Source organism: Plecotus auritus (genome assembly GCF_963455305.1).
Source record: "Plecotus auritus genome assembly, chromosome: 9".
NCBI classification, from domain to species: Eukaryota; Metazoa; Chordata; class Mammalia; order Chiroptera; family Vespertilionidae; genus Plecotus; species Plecotus auritus.
Window position 1 is genome coordinate 62,212,315 of NC_137783.1, and position 16,186 is coordinate 62,228,500.

The following is a 16,186-nucleotide window of genomic DNA, read 5'->3' on the forward strand; positions in this document are numbered from 1 at the left end:
TAGTTCTGGGGTGTTAGGCCAGCAAACCCCATCACATCCTCTCTGAACTAGGCTACGGCCCTGGGCGGGGAGTGGAGGCACGGGCTGCCTGGGGCGGTGAGGGTGGCACTGAGGAGGTGCGTGGGTGCGGTGCCGCCCTGACTACGAAGGGGCCAGCACAGCTCTACATAGTCAAGCATCACCGTGGGGCTCACACGCCAGATCTGTGGGAGGAGTGGCAGGCGGGGGGCTCCAGACAGTCTTTTAGCTTTTAACGTTAAGGATTTGGGCTGAAAGGCCATGGTGCCAGTTGCGCAATTTGGCAAAACGTGGGCTGTTACGTTCCGTTTCAAACCTTTCCCTGTGGCAGAGAGAGAGAGAGAGAGAGAAAGAGAGAAAGGGACAGACAGACACAGACCCAGAGACAGAGAAACAGAGAGAAGAGAGAAAAGGGAAAGAAAGGGGTTAGGGGATGTGTCCGCCAGCCTCTTGTCTGAGGGAGGGGGGCAGAGGTCATGGGAGCAGGGGTTTGGCTTGGAGAGGCTTTGCCTTCCATGGGAACTTTCTAAATGGTCAGGCCTGGTTTGGGTCAAGACCAGAGTCCCAAGGACCAGTTCGGAGCCTGGATCCGAGTGAGTGGCGGCGTGAAGCCTGGCTGGAGGCCTGAGGACATAGTGGCGAGGCTGGCCTCTGGCTCTCCCTGGCTCGTGGTGAGGGCTGGGCAGGGCTGCTTTGGCTGTGGGATCTCGAGGCTGAACCACATAGGCAAGGGCCCCTCCTGGGCCCAGAGCCCTCGCTGGGCATGAGGAAGGAGAAACACCTGTCCCTGTGATGAGGCTGGGCGAGCAGGCCTCTCACCTCGCTGTGCTGCCCGCTCTCTGCCAACCCTTGTCTGTCCCCAGAGAGAAGCCGTATTACACCATGCCTGGCCCTGCCCTTCCGGGCCTGAGCACGCCAGCACACGCGTGCACACATACTCACAAGACTGCCAGCACACATACAGGGCCAGGACTTCCTCCACTTCCCACCAGCAGGGCTCTGGGGCTCAACCCACAGCCTCTCAGTTAGGGCACAAGAAAAGCAGGGAAGAAAGGGCCAGAAACAGAAATGGAGGGAGGAGGCTGGGAAAGGCCACTGACATGGATGCCGGAATCCTGACCCTGCCTGGCTGCAAGGGCCTCTCACACCTGCAGGCCAGAGGCGCATGGTGGCCCAAGGTCCCAGCCCGCCACATGGAACTGCTACACCCAGACCATGGACTACTACTCAGCAACAAAAAGACACGAGCGAACCATAGGTGCTCAATCAGCACTGGGAAATGAGAGGAGGGTATGAGGAGACTGCAACAGGTGGATAGGCAGTTGGGGGAGGGCTTTTAGAGGGCGATGGTCTTGGTTTGAGGGCAGGTCTTAGCTGCCAAGAAGCAGAGGAACCCGCAAGTGAAAAATGAGAGCGGGGTGCTTCTTTGGGAGAGACACTGGCCAGGGGCTGGGAAGAGTCCGGAATCCAGAGGATTTGGGGGTAGAGGGATGGGAGAAGAGATGTGTATGAGGAGAGGGAGTGAATTAGGCTGACAGAAGAATCCAGTCCCACAGGCCAAAGGCTTTATGATCCTACTTATACAACATTCTCAAAATGACAAAATTATAGAAATGGAGAAAAGATCACCGTTTAGCAGTTGACAGGGTAGGGAGGGGTGTGGTAAGGAGGTGGTGTCGCTATAAAAAGGCAATAGCGGGGAAGGCTTGGGGTGGAAGGGCTCTGCACGGGACTGCCAGTGGCCAACCCAGCTGTGCCGTTACCATTGGGGTAAAGGGTGCTCTCTGTATTATTTCCTACAACCACATGTCAATCTGCAATTATCTAAAAATAAATGGTTCAATAAGTGAATTGCAGCATATAAAAATCGGGAAGATCAGTTTTAGGTCTTTAAAAACCAGAGGACGCTCGTCTTACACATCTCCGTGTAACAGTCCCGAGTCCCCACATTTACACTTGGCACCCGCCCCTATCGGCATTACCTGGTGGGCTCCCCACACCTGAGCCCTGCATATTTGGTCTCTGTAAGATTCTGTTTGACAGAGGGACCACTGCTAACATATTGGAAACCATCCTAATGCCAAGAGGAAGCCTAGGCCCAGAGGCATCATGAATGGCCTAAGCCACCTGGAGTCTCAGCATCAGAACCACCTTCCACATGCCAGCCTCTCCGAGGTCAAGAGAAGGGGTAAGACAGCGTGGACAGAGGCCCCGCAGCCAGGCCACACAGCCCTGCCAACAGCACCAGAGACCACCCCGGAGAGCCACCCAGGCCGCAGCCGCAGCGCAGCCCTGCCCAGCCAGGCCTGCAGCCGCTGCATCGGCTCAGGGACAGCTCAGGGAGCCAGGGAGCGCCAGAGCGCCTGAGTCTAGGGAGCCTATTCTGTTTGGAACTGTTTGAAAATCCACAGCCAGCCAGAGAGGAGTGGGGAGAGAAGGAAAAGGAGAGGGGAGGGAGGAAGAAAGGGAGAGAGGTCCCGGACTCCCATAAGGGCTGCTCAGGGGACATCTAGGCTGTCCTGGTCTCTCCAGCTACAGCTTTCAAACTTGCTAGGCTGGCAGAATACCAAGGACAACATGTCCACAAAATGCAGGTAATTTCGTTACCGATAGCTGCCCACTGCTCCTCACGAGGGCTCCCTTTGAGGGAGGGCCCTGAGCCAGGTGGCTCCGGAGTGGTCCAGGTGCAGGGACAGAGCTGAGTGTTCCCAGGAAGGGAGGACTCTGTGGGGAGGGAGGACACTTCGGGGTCCTGGGCTGTTGGGAGGGCCAGGTGAGGCGAGGAAAAGGAACCCCGATGGGCTTGGAAAAGGGATTGGGTGGGGGGGCATGTTGCTTGTGGAGGGGTGTGCAAGGCAACCCTCCCCTTCACCTCCTGTGAGCTCATCACTGCAATCAGCCTTATTCCTTCACCTGGGGGCTTGGAGAGGAAGGCCCTTTACGGGAGCATTAGGTGAACAAGAGACTGCACTTGGAAATAGTGGTGCCACCAGGTGGGGACCAGGGATCTCTACACATTGGGGTCCTCTGAGATGGTTACACCAGAGGGATCCCAATTCCTCACAAATTCCGGCCCTGCCTGGGACGAAGCCCCATCAGGGTTGCCTCACATGGACCTGGCCTTCCCACTGTCCCAGGGAGGCTGGCAACTTCTCTGAGATTAGAGGCTCAGCTTCCGTGTGGAGGCCCCATTTGTGCTGCTATCCCAGAGGCAGCTGGGCGCCCGGCACTGTCTGCCCGCAGGGAGGTGCCCTGCCTCCTGCTGGGGGCTGAGCAGGCTCATGGCTTCAGCCAGCCAGCCGAGAAGGACTAGCCTCCCTCTATCTACAGAACCAGGCAGGACTGGCTGCAGGAGGTGTTTCTGAGAGCCAGGACAGGCCAACGACGAGGCCTGGGGCCCCCTCAATACTGCCTTTTGTGTCTCCTCACCCAATAACTTCTCAGTGCCTAAAAATATCCCAGGGAAAAACAAAGACGGGAGTTCCTGCAATCTGCCGCCACCAGTACTCTCCCGCCTCGGTACTAGTACTAGTGGAGAGTGGCCAGAAGTACACCAGAGGGAGCAGGGGCCAGAGGCAGGGCTGCCTCATGGGAGGGAGAGCAGGCCCCCTGCCGGCTTCTTGTTGGAAGGAACCTGGGGACTTTAAAGCTGTTTGTTTTGTGTGTGTGTGGGGGGGGGGGGGGGTGTGGGGGGGGGGCGGAAAAGTGCTGTGAAGCACTTATCAAGTCTCAGGTAAGGCTAAGCGCCTGCATCTACTAGTATATGGATGGCTTCAAAGGGGAGGTGGGACAAACACGGAAATAGCACACAGGAGCAGTGGGACATAGGGCAGGATGCTGGTCCTGGCCAGGTAGCTCAGTTGGTTTGAGCATCATCCCCATATGCCAAGGTTGTGGGTTCAATCCCCAGTCAGGGCACATACAAGAATCAACAGATGAATGCATTTAAGTAAGTAGAACAACATCCCCCCGCTTCTCAACCCAATAAATAAAAAATTAAAAAATACAGCTAGATACTAACTCTCGAGCTAAATCAAACATCATCTCATTCCAGGCGCAGATGGCACGTCGCAGGCATTGACAGGCTAGGAACTGCCACGGGACCTGCAGGCTGCTGTTAGCAGGCCCAGAGGGACCTTTAGGCTTGGAAGCCCCAGCCAAAGAGTGGGAGCACTTTGGATCAGCAGCAACAGGTTCAGAAAGAAAGTCCACACCAACTCCAGTGGCCCGAGTTCCACTCCCGCACCATTCTGTGGCCACGCCACGCAGGTTACCAAGGACAGAAAGCTTGGCCAAGAGTGGAAGGGCGGCTCTGAGCCCCATCCTCCCACAGAAGCCACACAGGGTGCACTTCCAGGGCGGATGCTCTCAGGAAGAACATGCAGGTGACATCTGCACCCAAAGTACAGTAACCGCACAGTCACATTGGGCTCGATGCCACATCATGGAGGACCCTAGTGGGTTCCAGTGGGTGCCTGGGCAGCGTGCCCCCTCATGCATGGTCCATGAGCACCTGACAGGCCACAGGTGGCAGGTTAGTGGCTGTGGCCTCAGACCTGCAGTGTTTCAGAAACCCTATCTTGACCTTGAGACACCTAGTCCTGCACAAGCCCATCCTCATGCCCAGGGCTTGTCCTTCCTTGCAGCAGCTGTTGTATTTTGAGCAATTTATGGAACTGATACCTCACTGTCTGGACAAGTGAGTCGGGGCTCAGGCGCCCGCGCCCATGCCCATGCCCAGCACAGCCCTCCTGGTGCCTGCCTCCTGGCGCCTAGCCTCCAGACTCACAGGGTGTGCAGGCAAGGCAGCTGGCTCGGTGCCCTCACAGGGAGAGATGCCCTCGTTCTCAACAGCCTAGCAAAGGCCAAAGCAGCCCTGCCCCCGGCCCTGGACAGACCAGGGGAGCCCAAGTCCTCATGCCTGGGCCCAGGGGATAGAGACTCAGCTCCAGGCACCCACCTCACCGACCTGGACAAAGGCCCCTGCATCTGCTGAAGCCCCTTAGGGGCCAGGAGTTTCCAAATTCATGAACTTGAGAGGTGCCTTCCATAAGTCATGTGACCTGGGGGCTGCCGGGGAGGGATGGGATTAGGAGGGGCAAGGCCACAGAGCCTGAGTCCAGGCACTTACCTTGACCTTCGCAAAGCTTCTTCATCAGGGTCTTGCACTGTGGGTAGAAAGTTGCTGGTCAGGAGGAAAATCGGGAGCATAAGAGAGAAAGCTACCAGAGCTGGGTGGACACTGAGTCCCCACCCATGACTGGACGTCATCTATCCCAGCCTATAAACTAGGAAGGGAAAGGCTGTGTGCTGGGCAGAGGGTGCTGGGTGCAAGTGGTCAGAGACGTGGCCAGCTCTGGGCAGTCATTTTGCCTGGAAACACCATGCAAGCCTGCTGCCCATTGTTTGGTCAGGGCGCTGAGCAGAAGGCTCATGTCACTTGCCTGCCCCAGAGCCCAGAAGGGCTCCACAGGCCGCTGTTTATCTCAAGGCCAGCTCAGCTTCAGGGGGTCAGGGGCTCAACTCCCTGGCTTCTGTGGACTGTGGAGTGGGACCCAGGACCCTCATGGCCCCGCAGCACCTCCCCTTTCTGCCCCGCCCCCCAGCCCCACTCACTATACTCAGTCCCTGTCATCTGAGCCAGGATGCGGAAGGAGCGAGACTGAAGGTTGGAGGAGCGGCGGGCCCACTCATCAGCCTCATCTTCCGGCTTGTTCTGGTTCTTAATCACAGCCTGGTACACGGGAGAGGCGCTGTCCACAGCCAGGTCTTTAACGGGAAGGCTCCTGCAATGCAGAGTGACAGTGGGCGAGGGCTGGGTGGAGCCTGGTCCCTCCCCCCTCCCCTCCCCCACATTGACTCCCTGGCACCCCCACGGTGGTCCCTACTTGTCTGAACCCACCATGCCCTTTCCCCACTGCCATCTGAGAGCCCGGGGTGGAGTCAGCTGGGTGCTCAGTGCTCAGGGTGGTCACGGTTAGACAGTGATTCCTCTCACAGAGGGTCAGGAGGCTCAGGCCCCTCCAGCCAGCACCCCTCCCCATGCAGCTGCAGGCACAGACCTGAGGACATCCCCGCCTCAGGGCTGCATCTCCTTTAAGGAGCTAGGAGGCAGGAGACATCAGAAGTAATTTCCAGCGCCCTGAGCAGGCCCTGAGTTTGGGGCTAAGTGAGGACAGGCCATTTGGGGAACCTCCCCGCCCCCCCCAATGCCGTGACTGCCTTAGGAGAGGGCTGAAGGCTGTGGCTTGGCTACACACAGGCAGGCACAACAGGGTGGGGTGGGGGTGAGAAACACAGCAACGAGGCCATGTGGGGGGTATCACCTGCAGATAGGGGGCTCTGCCCTGGAGGAGCTGGGAGTGGAGCTGCAGGAGGGTTCCTAGTCTCTGCCCCAGCCTGTTGAGGGGGACCTGGTGGCCTCCCCTTACCTTAGACTCCCAGGATCTGGCACATAGTAGGTGCTCAAAATGTAGTTGAATAAATTAATCCTATATCAGAGCCAAAAGGGCCCCCAGAGCCGCTTGGGTTCAGTGCCTCCCAGCCTGGACCAGACTGCAGAGCAGGATAGATCAAAAGCTTTTTGGGTGCCCACTCCCCCTGGCCAGAAGGGCAAGGATGCAGGCTGCCCAGCCCAGCCTGCCGTGACTCAGGTGGAGCTCACAGCACTAATGCCTGCTTCCCCAGCCAGCGGCCCAGCCCAGGCACGTGCTGATGCTTAAACAGATCCAGCGAGAACAGAAGACTAACTCCCAGTTACAGCATGTAGGGGCCCCAACAGAGTCAGAGCCAGGCTTCCCGGCTCCCAGCCCAGCGTTCTCTCCATCAGACCTCACAGTGACAGGGCTCAGAAGGCCACTTCTGCACGCTGGGCCTCGGACACCCCAGACACTCTATGCCTAGAAACGTCTCTCAGGCTGCCTCTCCCTGCATCCCCAGGGGCAGCTGGCTGGAGGGGCCTCCTCAGTTCCCACATATTCTACCCTCTGACCAAGGAGCCCTCCAGCACTGGTCTAGTCTCCCAGGAGGAGCCTCTTGGGATTGGCACCCTGTATCTGGGTCAGGGTGGGCTACAGCAGCAGGTAAAGACAGGTGACAACAGGAGACAGAGACGGGTGGAGCTGCCTCCTTGCCTGAAGGCTGTGCCCTGGCCAGGGAGCTACAGGTAGCCGCCTGCGGTTGGGGTCCATGGGGAAGATCAGTGAATCCCTCGGGGTCCAGGCAGGGAGGATCCCGTCAGACCAGGAGCAGAGAAGGGTGGGGTCTCACTGGGGGTGCCATTTCCAGCACAGGCAGATTTCCCAAGGGTCTCAAAGCAGAGGCTGTGCCTACTGTCTTTGGTGAGGCGGGCAATGGGAAGGCACAATTAGGGCGCCCTGTTCTGCCAGGAGGAAGTGTGGACGGTGCCGTGGGCCAGGGGTGCAGACCCAGGCCAGGCCTCGCCTGTAAGCCTGCCCACACCGAAATCTGTGCCAGGAAGCAGCCAGAGGCCTTCGCTGGCGTCTCCCCAGAATGTGCCCTGAGGTATTCCCAGTCCTCCCAGAGCTCCCAGGGCTCCGGGCTGCTGGGAATGTGTCGCTGGGGCTTCTGTCATCGGCCCCTTCCTACCACCTGCGCGGAGACCAGGCGAGCCTGCAGCCCAGCCGGGGAGCCCGCAACGGCACTCTGCACCTCGTTAAGACCGGGGCTCAGGAGAATAGACGCAGAGAGTGGAACAGGCCCCGCGTCCTGGGACCCTGGGTCTGAGGCTGTTCTCTGGAGCCCCTCCCAGCACAGCCTTCTTGCCACCAAAAACACTCCAGAGTCACCGCAAGTTAAGGTCACCCTGGGGCATTTACCCACTCAAACTGCCCTCAAGCCTGACTCATCGTTGGCCCCCCTTGGATGGCTTTGGCCAGCACTGATTCCTTCAGGTCCAGGTTCTGGGGTCTGGAGAGGGGCTTCTAATCACCCCCTTATCACCCTCTGCCCTGAGTAATGGCCAGTGTGGATGCTGAACGTCGGGTCTACAATGCCCCAGTGCCAACAGAAAAGGCCGGGTGATCCCCTCAAAGCATGGCGAGGAGAACACAGAGACCCCAGCCGGGGGCCAGCATGCGTGCTTTTACTCTCATCTGTGTCCACAGTGACATTATTTGGGGCAAACCCCCAAAGACAAGCCTGTACAGGCTGCAGGGCTTGTCGTGTGGCTGTGAGGTGGGCGTGAGAACACAGACAGAGGCACTGTCCGCAGACACATCCCACCAAACCCACACCGTCCCACAACCAGGCAGATGGACGACGGAACAGACACTGTGGGGTCTACTTACGCCAGCGGCGACGCCCTGCCAAGAAGAGGAAAGCCCAGCAGTGAGTGTGTGTCCATCAGGGGATGGCAGGGGCGGCGCACACACAGGGGAGCAGGGTTGGGATCAGAAATGAGTTATGGGAGTGGGATGAATAAAGGAGGAAGAGAGAGACAAAAAGAAAACCATCAGTGAGGAAGGCATCATGGAAATTCACAGCAGAATCGGAACACCTGCTGGCCCCGCACCGAGGGCAGCTCTTACACGCGCCAGCCTTGCAGGGCTGCGTTAGGAGGAGGGGACGGAAGGGCAGGCAGGGCCGGGAGAGGTAGCAGGGCGATGGGAACAGTCCTTCCAGAAGACTAGATAAGGTCAATGTGCCTCATGTTAGAAAGACCAAACAATAGCGTTCTTTTCCCCAGTGCAGAAAATCAAGTTCTTTTGCAGAGCAGTTCTTCCATTATCTGCCACTGAGCTTCCCCTTAGCGCCTGTGGACACCCTTAGGAGCACACCAAGGACACGCCTGCCACATGTGGGGCAAACAAGTGTTAGCAGGAGATCCCTGTCATCTCTTGGGCTTAGCCAGGCAGTTTTGTTTTTCTGGGTATACACGAGATAAGGTTGTGTTTTTAAAATTGTATTATCATAGTTTCTGCTTCGAGCCATGGAATTAAATCAACACTGTCTAGAGTTCTGCCTGAGCCAGGCCAGTTTGAGACCCACAGCTCCAGGGCAAGCAGCTTCCGCCCCCTGGTGGCCCCAGGAAGCACCGCCTCCGCTGCCAGGCGCCCTTCTCTCCCCCCACCAACCGCCCCCCCCCCCCCCCGCCCCTGCCCTCCCCCACCATCCTGCACTCACAGCATGGCTGCGTTCTGCAAAGGTCAAACACTATTGGAGTTTTCTGGGACTTTTTAACCCCTTTATCCCACTTACAACATTTGTTTTTCTTAGTTTTAGAAAAAAAAGTACATCATTTTAAGATTTTTTTTTTTTTTTTTGCCTTGAGTTGCTAGGGATACTGAGTCAGGGATAAGATGTTGGCCAAAGAGATAATCCGTCAGTTCTGAAAATCAACAGTCATGTCATTCCCAAGCAGAAAACAGTCAGAGACTCTGTGTGTGTGTGTATGTGAGACAGGAGAAAGACAGAGGCAGAGAAGAGAGAGTGAAAGAGGCAGAAGCACACACAGAAAAAGAGAGAGAAAGAGAAACTAAGGGAAACAGAGAGAAAGACAAAAGGAGGAAGAGGTCCCACCCAGATTGTGTGGCTCAGTGATTGGGCCTCGACCTGTGAACCAGGTGCTCCCCAGGCAAAGACAAGGTCAGGGGCAGCCTGCTGAGGGTCCCGCAGGACAGAGATCTTCAGGCTCACAAAGAACCCAGGTCAAGGTCACATGCTGGGGTTGCAGGCTCGATCCCCAGTAGGGGGTGTGCAGGAGGCAGCTGATCAATGATTCTTTCTCATTAATGTCTCTCTCCCTTTCCCTTCCTCTCTGAAATCAATAAAAATATATTATTTTTTAAAAGAGGAAGAGGTTCTCATTAATGTTTGCACTATTAGCAGTTTCATCCACAAATGATTTTCAGCCAACTCTTCCCTATTTAGCCCTCAAGTGGAGAACAGGCAAATTTCAGGGACCCCGATGCCCTTAGTCCAGCCGTGGGCAAACTACGGCCCGCGGGCCGGATCCGGCCCGTTCGGCTGTTCTATCCGGCCAGCGGAGCCGAAAGAGCAGAGGGTTCTCTTGCTCTCCCCTCAGCTCCTTCACTTTGAATTTCTATTAGTTCACACAAACACTCCATCCATGCTTTTGTTCCGGCCCTCCGGTCCAGTTTAAGAACCCATTGTGGCCCTCGAGTCAAAAAGTTTGCCCACCCCTGCCTTAGTCCCTCGGCCCTGGGGTCAGGCTGCCTGGGGCAGCCAGGAGGAGCAGGAGCCGGGAGGCTGTGGCCTGCAGCCCTTCCTAAACAAGAAGCCAGTCACACATTTGAATCGCCCTCATCTTTGGAAGAATGCAGCAACTTCCCTCCAAAGAAAGGCTCAGTTAGGGGAGACTGGACTATCCAGAGTGAGAGTGTGACTCTGGTTAACAAGATTCCAGAAGTCTCTTTCTAACCCAGTCCCACGGGGCCCGGGAAAGGCAGAGGCTGTGATAGCACGTGGAGGAGTCACCATATCTGCGTTTCTCCCCTTCTCCTACAGCTGGCCCGGAGATTAATTCTGAAGAGAGGACGCCATGTTCTGGGCCCTGGGCTGGGCCCCGGAAGCCAAGGCCAAGGAGGAAAGCTGGTCTTGATGCCTAACGCCTCTGCTGGTGCGGCAGCCTGCACCTCAGCCCCAGGGATGAGGCCCAGCCAGCGGCTGAGGTGTGAGCTGGGAGCCACTGCGGAGGGAGGGCGCTTACCCACTGAAGTCACTGCCCTGGGCCTGGGCCTGCCCAGCAATGGCGTCCATGATGGCGTCCTGGGAGTACATGCTGATGGGCGTGTTGTACTGCGCGTGGATGATGGTGGCCTTGCCGCCCAGCCCCTTCACCTCGATGGGCTTGTGGGTGGACAGGGCCGAGTCCTTCAGGGCGTTGGGGTTGAAGCGCTCCTGGTAGTCCGCACTAGGGGGAGCAGGGGGAGCAGGGGGGGAGGGGGGAGGAGAGAAGGGCAACAGGTGGTGTTACCTGGGCCATCCAGGGAGGGCTGTGGAGTGTCAGGAGAGACCTCCCGAAGTCTGATCCCGGGTCAGGTTGGAAATCCTCGCACTCCCCAAAGCCCTCTGCAGAGGCTGTTCTTGCCCATCTGGGCTTCCCCATCCCTGGGCCCCGCTCAGGCGAGCCACCGCCCAGGGCCAGCAGGGGCGCCAGGCGTTGGAAGCTCTCCCCACAACAGCCAGGAAGCAGAGACAAATGGGTGGGGGAGAGGGCTTGGAAGTGTGGCACAGGTGCTGGGCCACGGGGCCAGGCAGCAGCAGCCTAAGCAGAGTCCCGGACGGGCCAAGGCGAAAGCAGCCCCGCTGGGCGGCCATATGGAGAAGGTGGCCTCGTTCCTCTGCCGAGGCCTCATCCTGCCAGCCGCCCCCTGGTGGCCAGCGTTCTGCTCCTCCGGATGTTTCGGGCGAGCTTCTTCCTCCGAGCAGGGCTTGGCTCAGGCCCCACATGCCCTGCCTGCTGTGTGGCCCGCCAGTCTACCCATCAGGGCTCTCCCCTCGACAGGCAGGTGCTCCCCAGGCAAAGACAAGGTCAGGGGCAGCCTGCTGAGGGTCCCGCAGGACAGAGATCTTCAGGCTCACGAAGAACCCAGGTCAGGCGGCGCCCCCCCCCTCCGCCCCAAAGCCACCTGCTGGCCTTGGGCAGCTGCCCGAGATGGAGAACTGCACGCAGGGGTGTCAGGCCGAGCCCTGGCAACCCCTCCCTGCGCTTCCCTCCACACTCGCGGCTTCACACATGCAGGCGCACTCGAGACAAATGCACCCCCTCTCACGCATGCACACACACAGACACATGCTGGCACAGGCACACGTGGTCCAGACCGACGCATGCTGGGATATGCACGCAAGAGCACACACATGCTTTCCTTCGATACTAACTTGGCCGGAGAGTTGGCTACCACCTGGGGAGGAGAGAAAGCAGAGAGGAGGGCTGTCAGGGAGGCTGGGCCAGGTGGCTCGGCCAGGGCCAGGGCCCGCAGTGGGGCAGAGCCAGCCAGAGTGCCGAGAGGGGCGACGAGCTGAGTCCCACAGCGGCGTTTCCTCGGTGGGTCCCTAGTGCCCAAAGCTTTGCCAGGAAGAAGGGCTCTGGTCCACCTTTAAGGGCACATGTACATGCATCCCCCACACAGCCTGGCAGAGACTTTTGGCTTCCCAGGCACCTCCTGGCCAGACAGCAGCTCTGGATGTGCCCTTGTTCAGTGGGGGCTCTGGGAGTTCTGCTCCCTGGGCAGGAGTTGCATGGGGTTAGGGTGTATGTAAGGTGGGGTTACCCCCAACCCCAGGGACCTGCCCTCCCTCTCAGGGGAGGGGCAGGCAGCGGTGGCCAGTCCTCCTGGACACAGAGGTGTGGGGTCTGTGCGGGCTCCAGTGACGGCTCCTAAAGACCCTGGATGGGCAACAAGGCAGGGCAAGGAGCAAGGAGGCTCAGAAGTCTGGGTCCAAGGCTGATGGCAGGAAAGCCTCAGGCAGGCAGCCTGTCTTGGGTACCACAGAGGCCCCTTGGCCCTTTCCTCTGAGTGAGCCTCCGGAGCACCCACTCCTTGGGGGAGGCATTGCCTGCATTAATCCCTTTGAGCACAAATTCCTTGCCCCAGCAGATCCTGCCGGTATCTGAGGCCTGGAGGGTTGAGGGCGGAAGAGTGCATGTAGTGTCCTTGACCCAAACTCTGCCAGCGTCTCAGATCTGACCACGGTGGGCTCTGACAGGGGAGCCTGGGCCCCAGCTGGCCTGGTTCTGCTCATCCTTTGGCCAAGACCCCAGGGATCCAGGCCAGAGCCAGGCCCCTGAGCAGCCTCACCAGGGTCCTGCTCAGCCCCAAGCCCGTGTGTCAGAGCTGATAAAATGTCCTCTGTCCTCCCAGTCTCAAAATAGCTGCCAGTGGAGCTATATTAGGAGAGGGCCAGCGCAGAGCTCCCATCCCTTCTCCATCTTTGGCCAGTGCTGACAGCTGCAGGGTCAGTTCTTGCCCTGGCCAGCCATGCCCCCTGCAAAGGGCAGCGTGGACCTCTGGGGCTGCCTCTGCCCTGCCTGGGCAGGCAGCTCCTTCTTTGGCATTGATTCCTGCCCCCTGCTTAGCTCCCGTCTGCAGACCTGGGGGCTGGAAGGCCTGAAGCAGACATAACTCAGAGGCCCCAGAGCTGTGAGACCTGCCCAGGGCCCTCACAGCAGGGTGGCCTGGCAGACGCTGCCTCCAGTCCAGCCCCAGAGAGAACAAGAAGAGGCTGCAGGCATGCTCAGGCCCACTGTCCCTGCACCTCATTCGTCTTCTCCATGCCTCCCAGGAGAGACGCTGCCCAAGAAACCACACTGCAAACTGCTCAGAGAGAGAGAGAGTTGGGGAAGGAACTTCCTTTTAAAGCCAGACTGGACAGAGTCCAAATCTTGACCCTGCCTCTTCCTGACACTGTGACTGGGCAAGTCGCCTGTCTCAGCCTCCTCATTCATGAAAGGGAGGTGGCAGCGCCTGCTGCACAGACGGCTGTGCAAACTGAACAGATACTGAGAGGAGAGCCTCGGGTGGGCTCCGTGTCCAGTGCACGGACTCTGAGCATCTGGACACTTGGTGAAGGCAGCGCCTCGACCCAGCAGAGGCTGCCCAGGCTGGCGCAGCTCGCAGGCTCCGCCCTGCCCATGGCCTGCCGGCCTCCCTCTGGAGGAAGCGCTCCCTCCCCAGCCGGCTTCCCTGGAGGACACGCCGGCCCCCGGTGCTCTGAGTGTCAAGTTATACTGTAATACTTGTCAGGTTCCCAGAAGTCCCTGTGCCCAGAGGAGGGCACCTTGGAAGCCATGGGAAGTGGGGGTGGGGCTGGCCTTGACTTCCCAGGACAGGTAGGTGGGTCCCTATTGCCATGCAGGGAGGAGTCAAGTCAACCCAGGTGCCAGTCCTATCTGCCACTCATTAGCTGTGTGACCTTGGGCGTATTACTCACTCTCTCTGGGCTTCTCTTTCCCAGCTATACAATGGGAGGAAATGATGCCACCTCTGAAGTTGCTGAGAGAGATGTGTTCGTTAAAGCACATGGTTGTTAGAAGGGGCCCAGACCAGACTGAGGGCTTAGTAAGGTGGGCCTCACAACAGGCCAGTCCCAAGGGGACCAAGAAGAGTTACCAGCCCATCCAAGCAGAGGAGGGGCCGTTTCTGTGCTGCCGTTCCTGGAGTTTTCTGGCAGAAGCTGCTGGGGAAAGAGCCGGGGGTGTATGGCTCTGCCACCTTCTACCCGGGAAGTGCCGAGGCCAGCTTCACTCAGGATCTGAGAGAGCTGGGGACCTGGGGAAGGGGGTTTTCTGGGGAGCAGTGAACTGTGGAGCACCCGGTACCTTCTGTGGCATGGGCAAAAGAAGGGCATGAGGGAAAGAAGGGCATGGGCTTGGGTCAGACTGATCTGGGTTACAATTCTGGCTCTTGGTGTACCAGCTGTGCGCCCCCAGGTAGTGGAGGGTAGTATGTACTGAGCCTCCAGAACAGAGCTCAGTGCTGTGCGCGCTGTTGCCCTCAGTCCTCCCAGCTGCCCTCCTAACCACTGGACCACACGCCTCCACTCAGCCTGCTCTGCTTCAAGCACACAGTTATTAGGGAGAACTAGACGGACTGCACGGGGCCCTGGAGAATTAGAATGAGATAACTAGCAGAAAGCACTCAGGGACTACCGCAGGCTCTGCTTGAGGCTCCTCCCCGCCCCTGCAGTGCCCTCCGCCCATCCTCCCTGCCAGCTCTGGGTTTTTAACTCCTGTGCTCACAGGGTCCTACCAGCCAGACCTCAGCAGGCAGAGTGGCTACCATTATGCACAGCCCTCGTCTCCTTGGGGTCCTGCTTCCTTCCGGCCCCACCCCAGCAGGGTCAGCCCGGCAAGCCCACCCCCTTCACACTGCTGCCAAGTCTCTCTGAACCCAGCTGAGATACTTCCCCCTCCAGGCAGCCTTCCCAGATCACTTTAGCCTTAGAGAACTGCCTTCCCGCCTCTCTAATTCCTCCTTGTCCCTGCCTCCAGGCTCCTGGAAGGGTGAGAATGAGCCTGTCCCCCTGCCCAGAGCTCCTGCAGGCAGCAGGCTCTGTCCTGTCCTGGGGGTGGGGGGTGGGTGACAGTTTTGGCTGTCAGAGTCTCTTGCATTCAGGCCCAGCTGGGCCACTTAGTTGCTGGACTTCAACTTAACCCTCTCCAAGTCTGTTTTTCCCTCTGCAAATCCAGCCTTCCCCCAGGTAGTTGTGCAAAGCAATGAGCCTGGCCCACGCCAACGCCAGCAGCAGTTGCTCCCAGCTCTCAGCCTGCGGGCCCTCCTGGGGTTGGGGCTGGTGATGGAGGCCAGCTCCTCACTCTGATCACCTGACCAGGCTCTACTGAGCACTGAGGACCCAGGTGGCCCCAGACCACCTTGCAGAGTTGTGCCCGTTACCTACCCTCCTGGGAGTCCAGCACCTGAGGCCTTTCCTCGGAGGCTCATCTGATACAGCTGAGCCATCTCCCTCAGTGTCTCTGCCGAGTACAGGCCAATGGGGTTGTTATACTGCCTGGGCTGGCTCGAGCCCTGGGGCACTTTCAGGCTGAGCGAGTGCAGGGCTCCCTCCGGGCTGGTCTTGGCCCCCGGGCTGCCCCGAGGAGGACCAGGGTCAGAGGCCTCCATGTGGGAGGAGAAGGCGGAGGTCTGGGAGAAGGAAGCGCTAAAGGTCTGCCTGACCTCCGTGCCCGGGCCGGCCAGCACCTCGGGGTTGGTGTCCAGAGCAGGGTCCTGGCACAGGGTAGCCGCCATGCAGGGGAGAGAGAAGAGAGCAGTGAGAGGCCACACGCATCCAGTGCTTCTGTGTGGACCTGAAACAGAGGGTTAGTGCAGGCCCGCGGCCCAGCTGCTGCTCTGAGCTCAGGGGGGCAGACAGCGCACCTGGAAGAGGGGGTTTGTCAGGAAGAGCAGGGGCACAAAGCTCCTGGCCCAGAGCTGGCACCCCCTGGACAGAAAGCCAAGCTAAGCCAAGCCTGCCTGCCTGCAGGGCTAGAGGAGGCTGGAGCAAGGGACTATGGGTGGGTGGGGGGCACCCAACTCCACTCCATGTCTGTTTCTCCTTCTCCTGAGTAAGGGCCCCTGGTGGGCACAGCCCAGCCTCCTGTTCTTCTGACCCCAGACTGTGATGCCCCCACATGGCCAGTGAAGGGGCCCCCCAGCTGGTAGTGGACAGGCAGAGTGGAGGTGCA

At 58.9% G+C, this 16,186-nt stretch overlaps 1 protein-coding gene across 1 annotated transcript in view; it reads right to left on the reverse strand.

Moving 5' to 3' along the window:
• LDB3 (LIM domain binding 3) overlaps positions 1 to 15,749 on the reverse strand; it is a gene marked incomplete at its 5' end in the record, with an annotated part of 50,405 nt that extends 34,656 nt beyond the window's left edge. Inside the window, 4 exons of the mRNA XM_080640568.1 lie at positions 5,150 to 5,186; positions 5,635 to 5,804; positions 10,709 to 10,912; positions 15,400 to 15,749. Coding sequence (XP_080496694.1) covers positions 5,150 to 5,186; positions 5,635 to 5,804; positions 10,709 to 10,912; positions 15,400 to 15,749 — 761 coding nt within the window. The remainder of the gene's footprint in view (positions 1 to 5,149; positions 5,187 to 5,634; positions 5,805 to 10,708; positions 10,913 to 15,399) is intronic.
• Between the last annotated feature and the right edge of the window lie 437 nt (positions 15,750 to 16,186).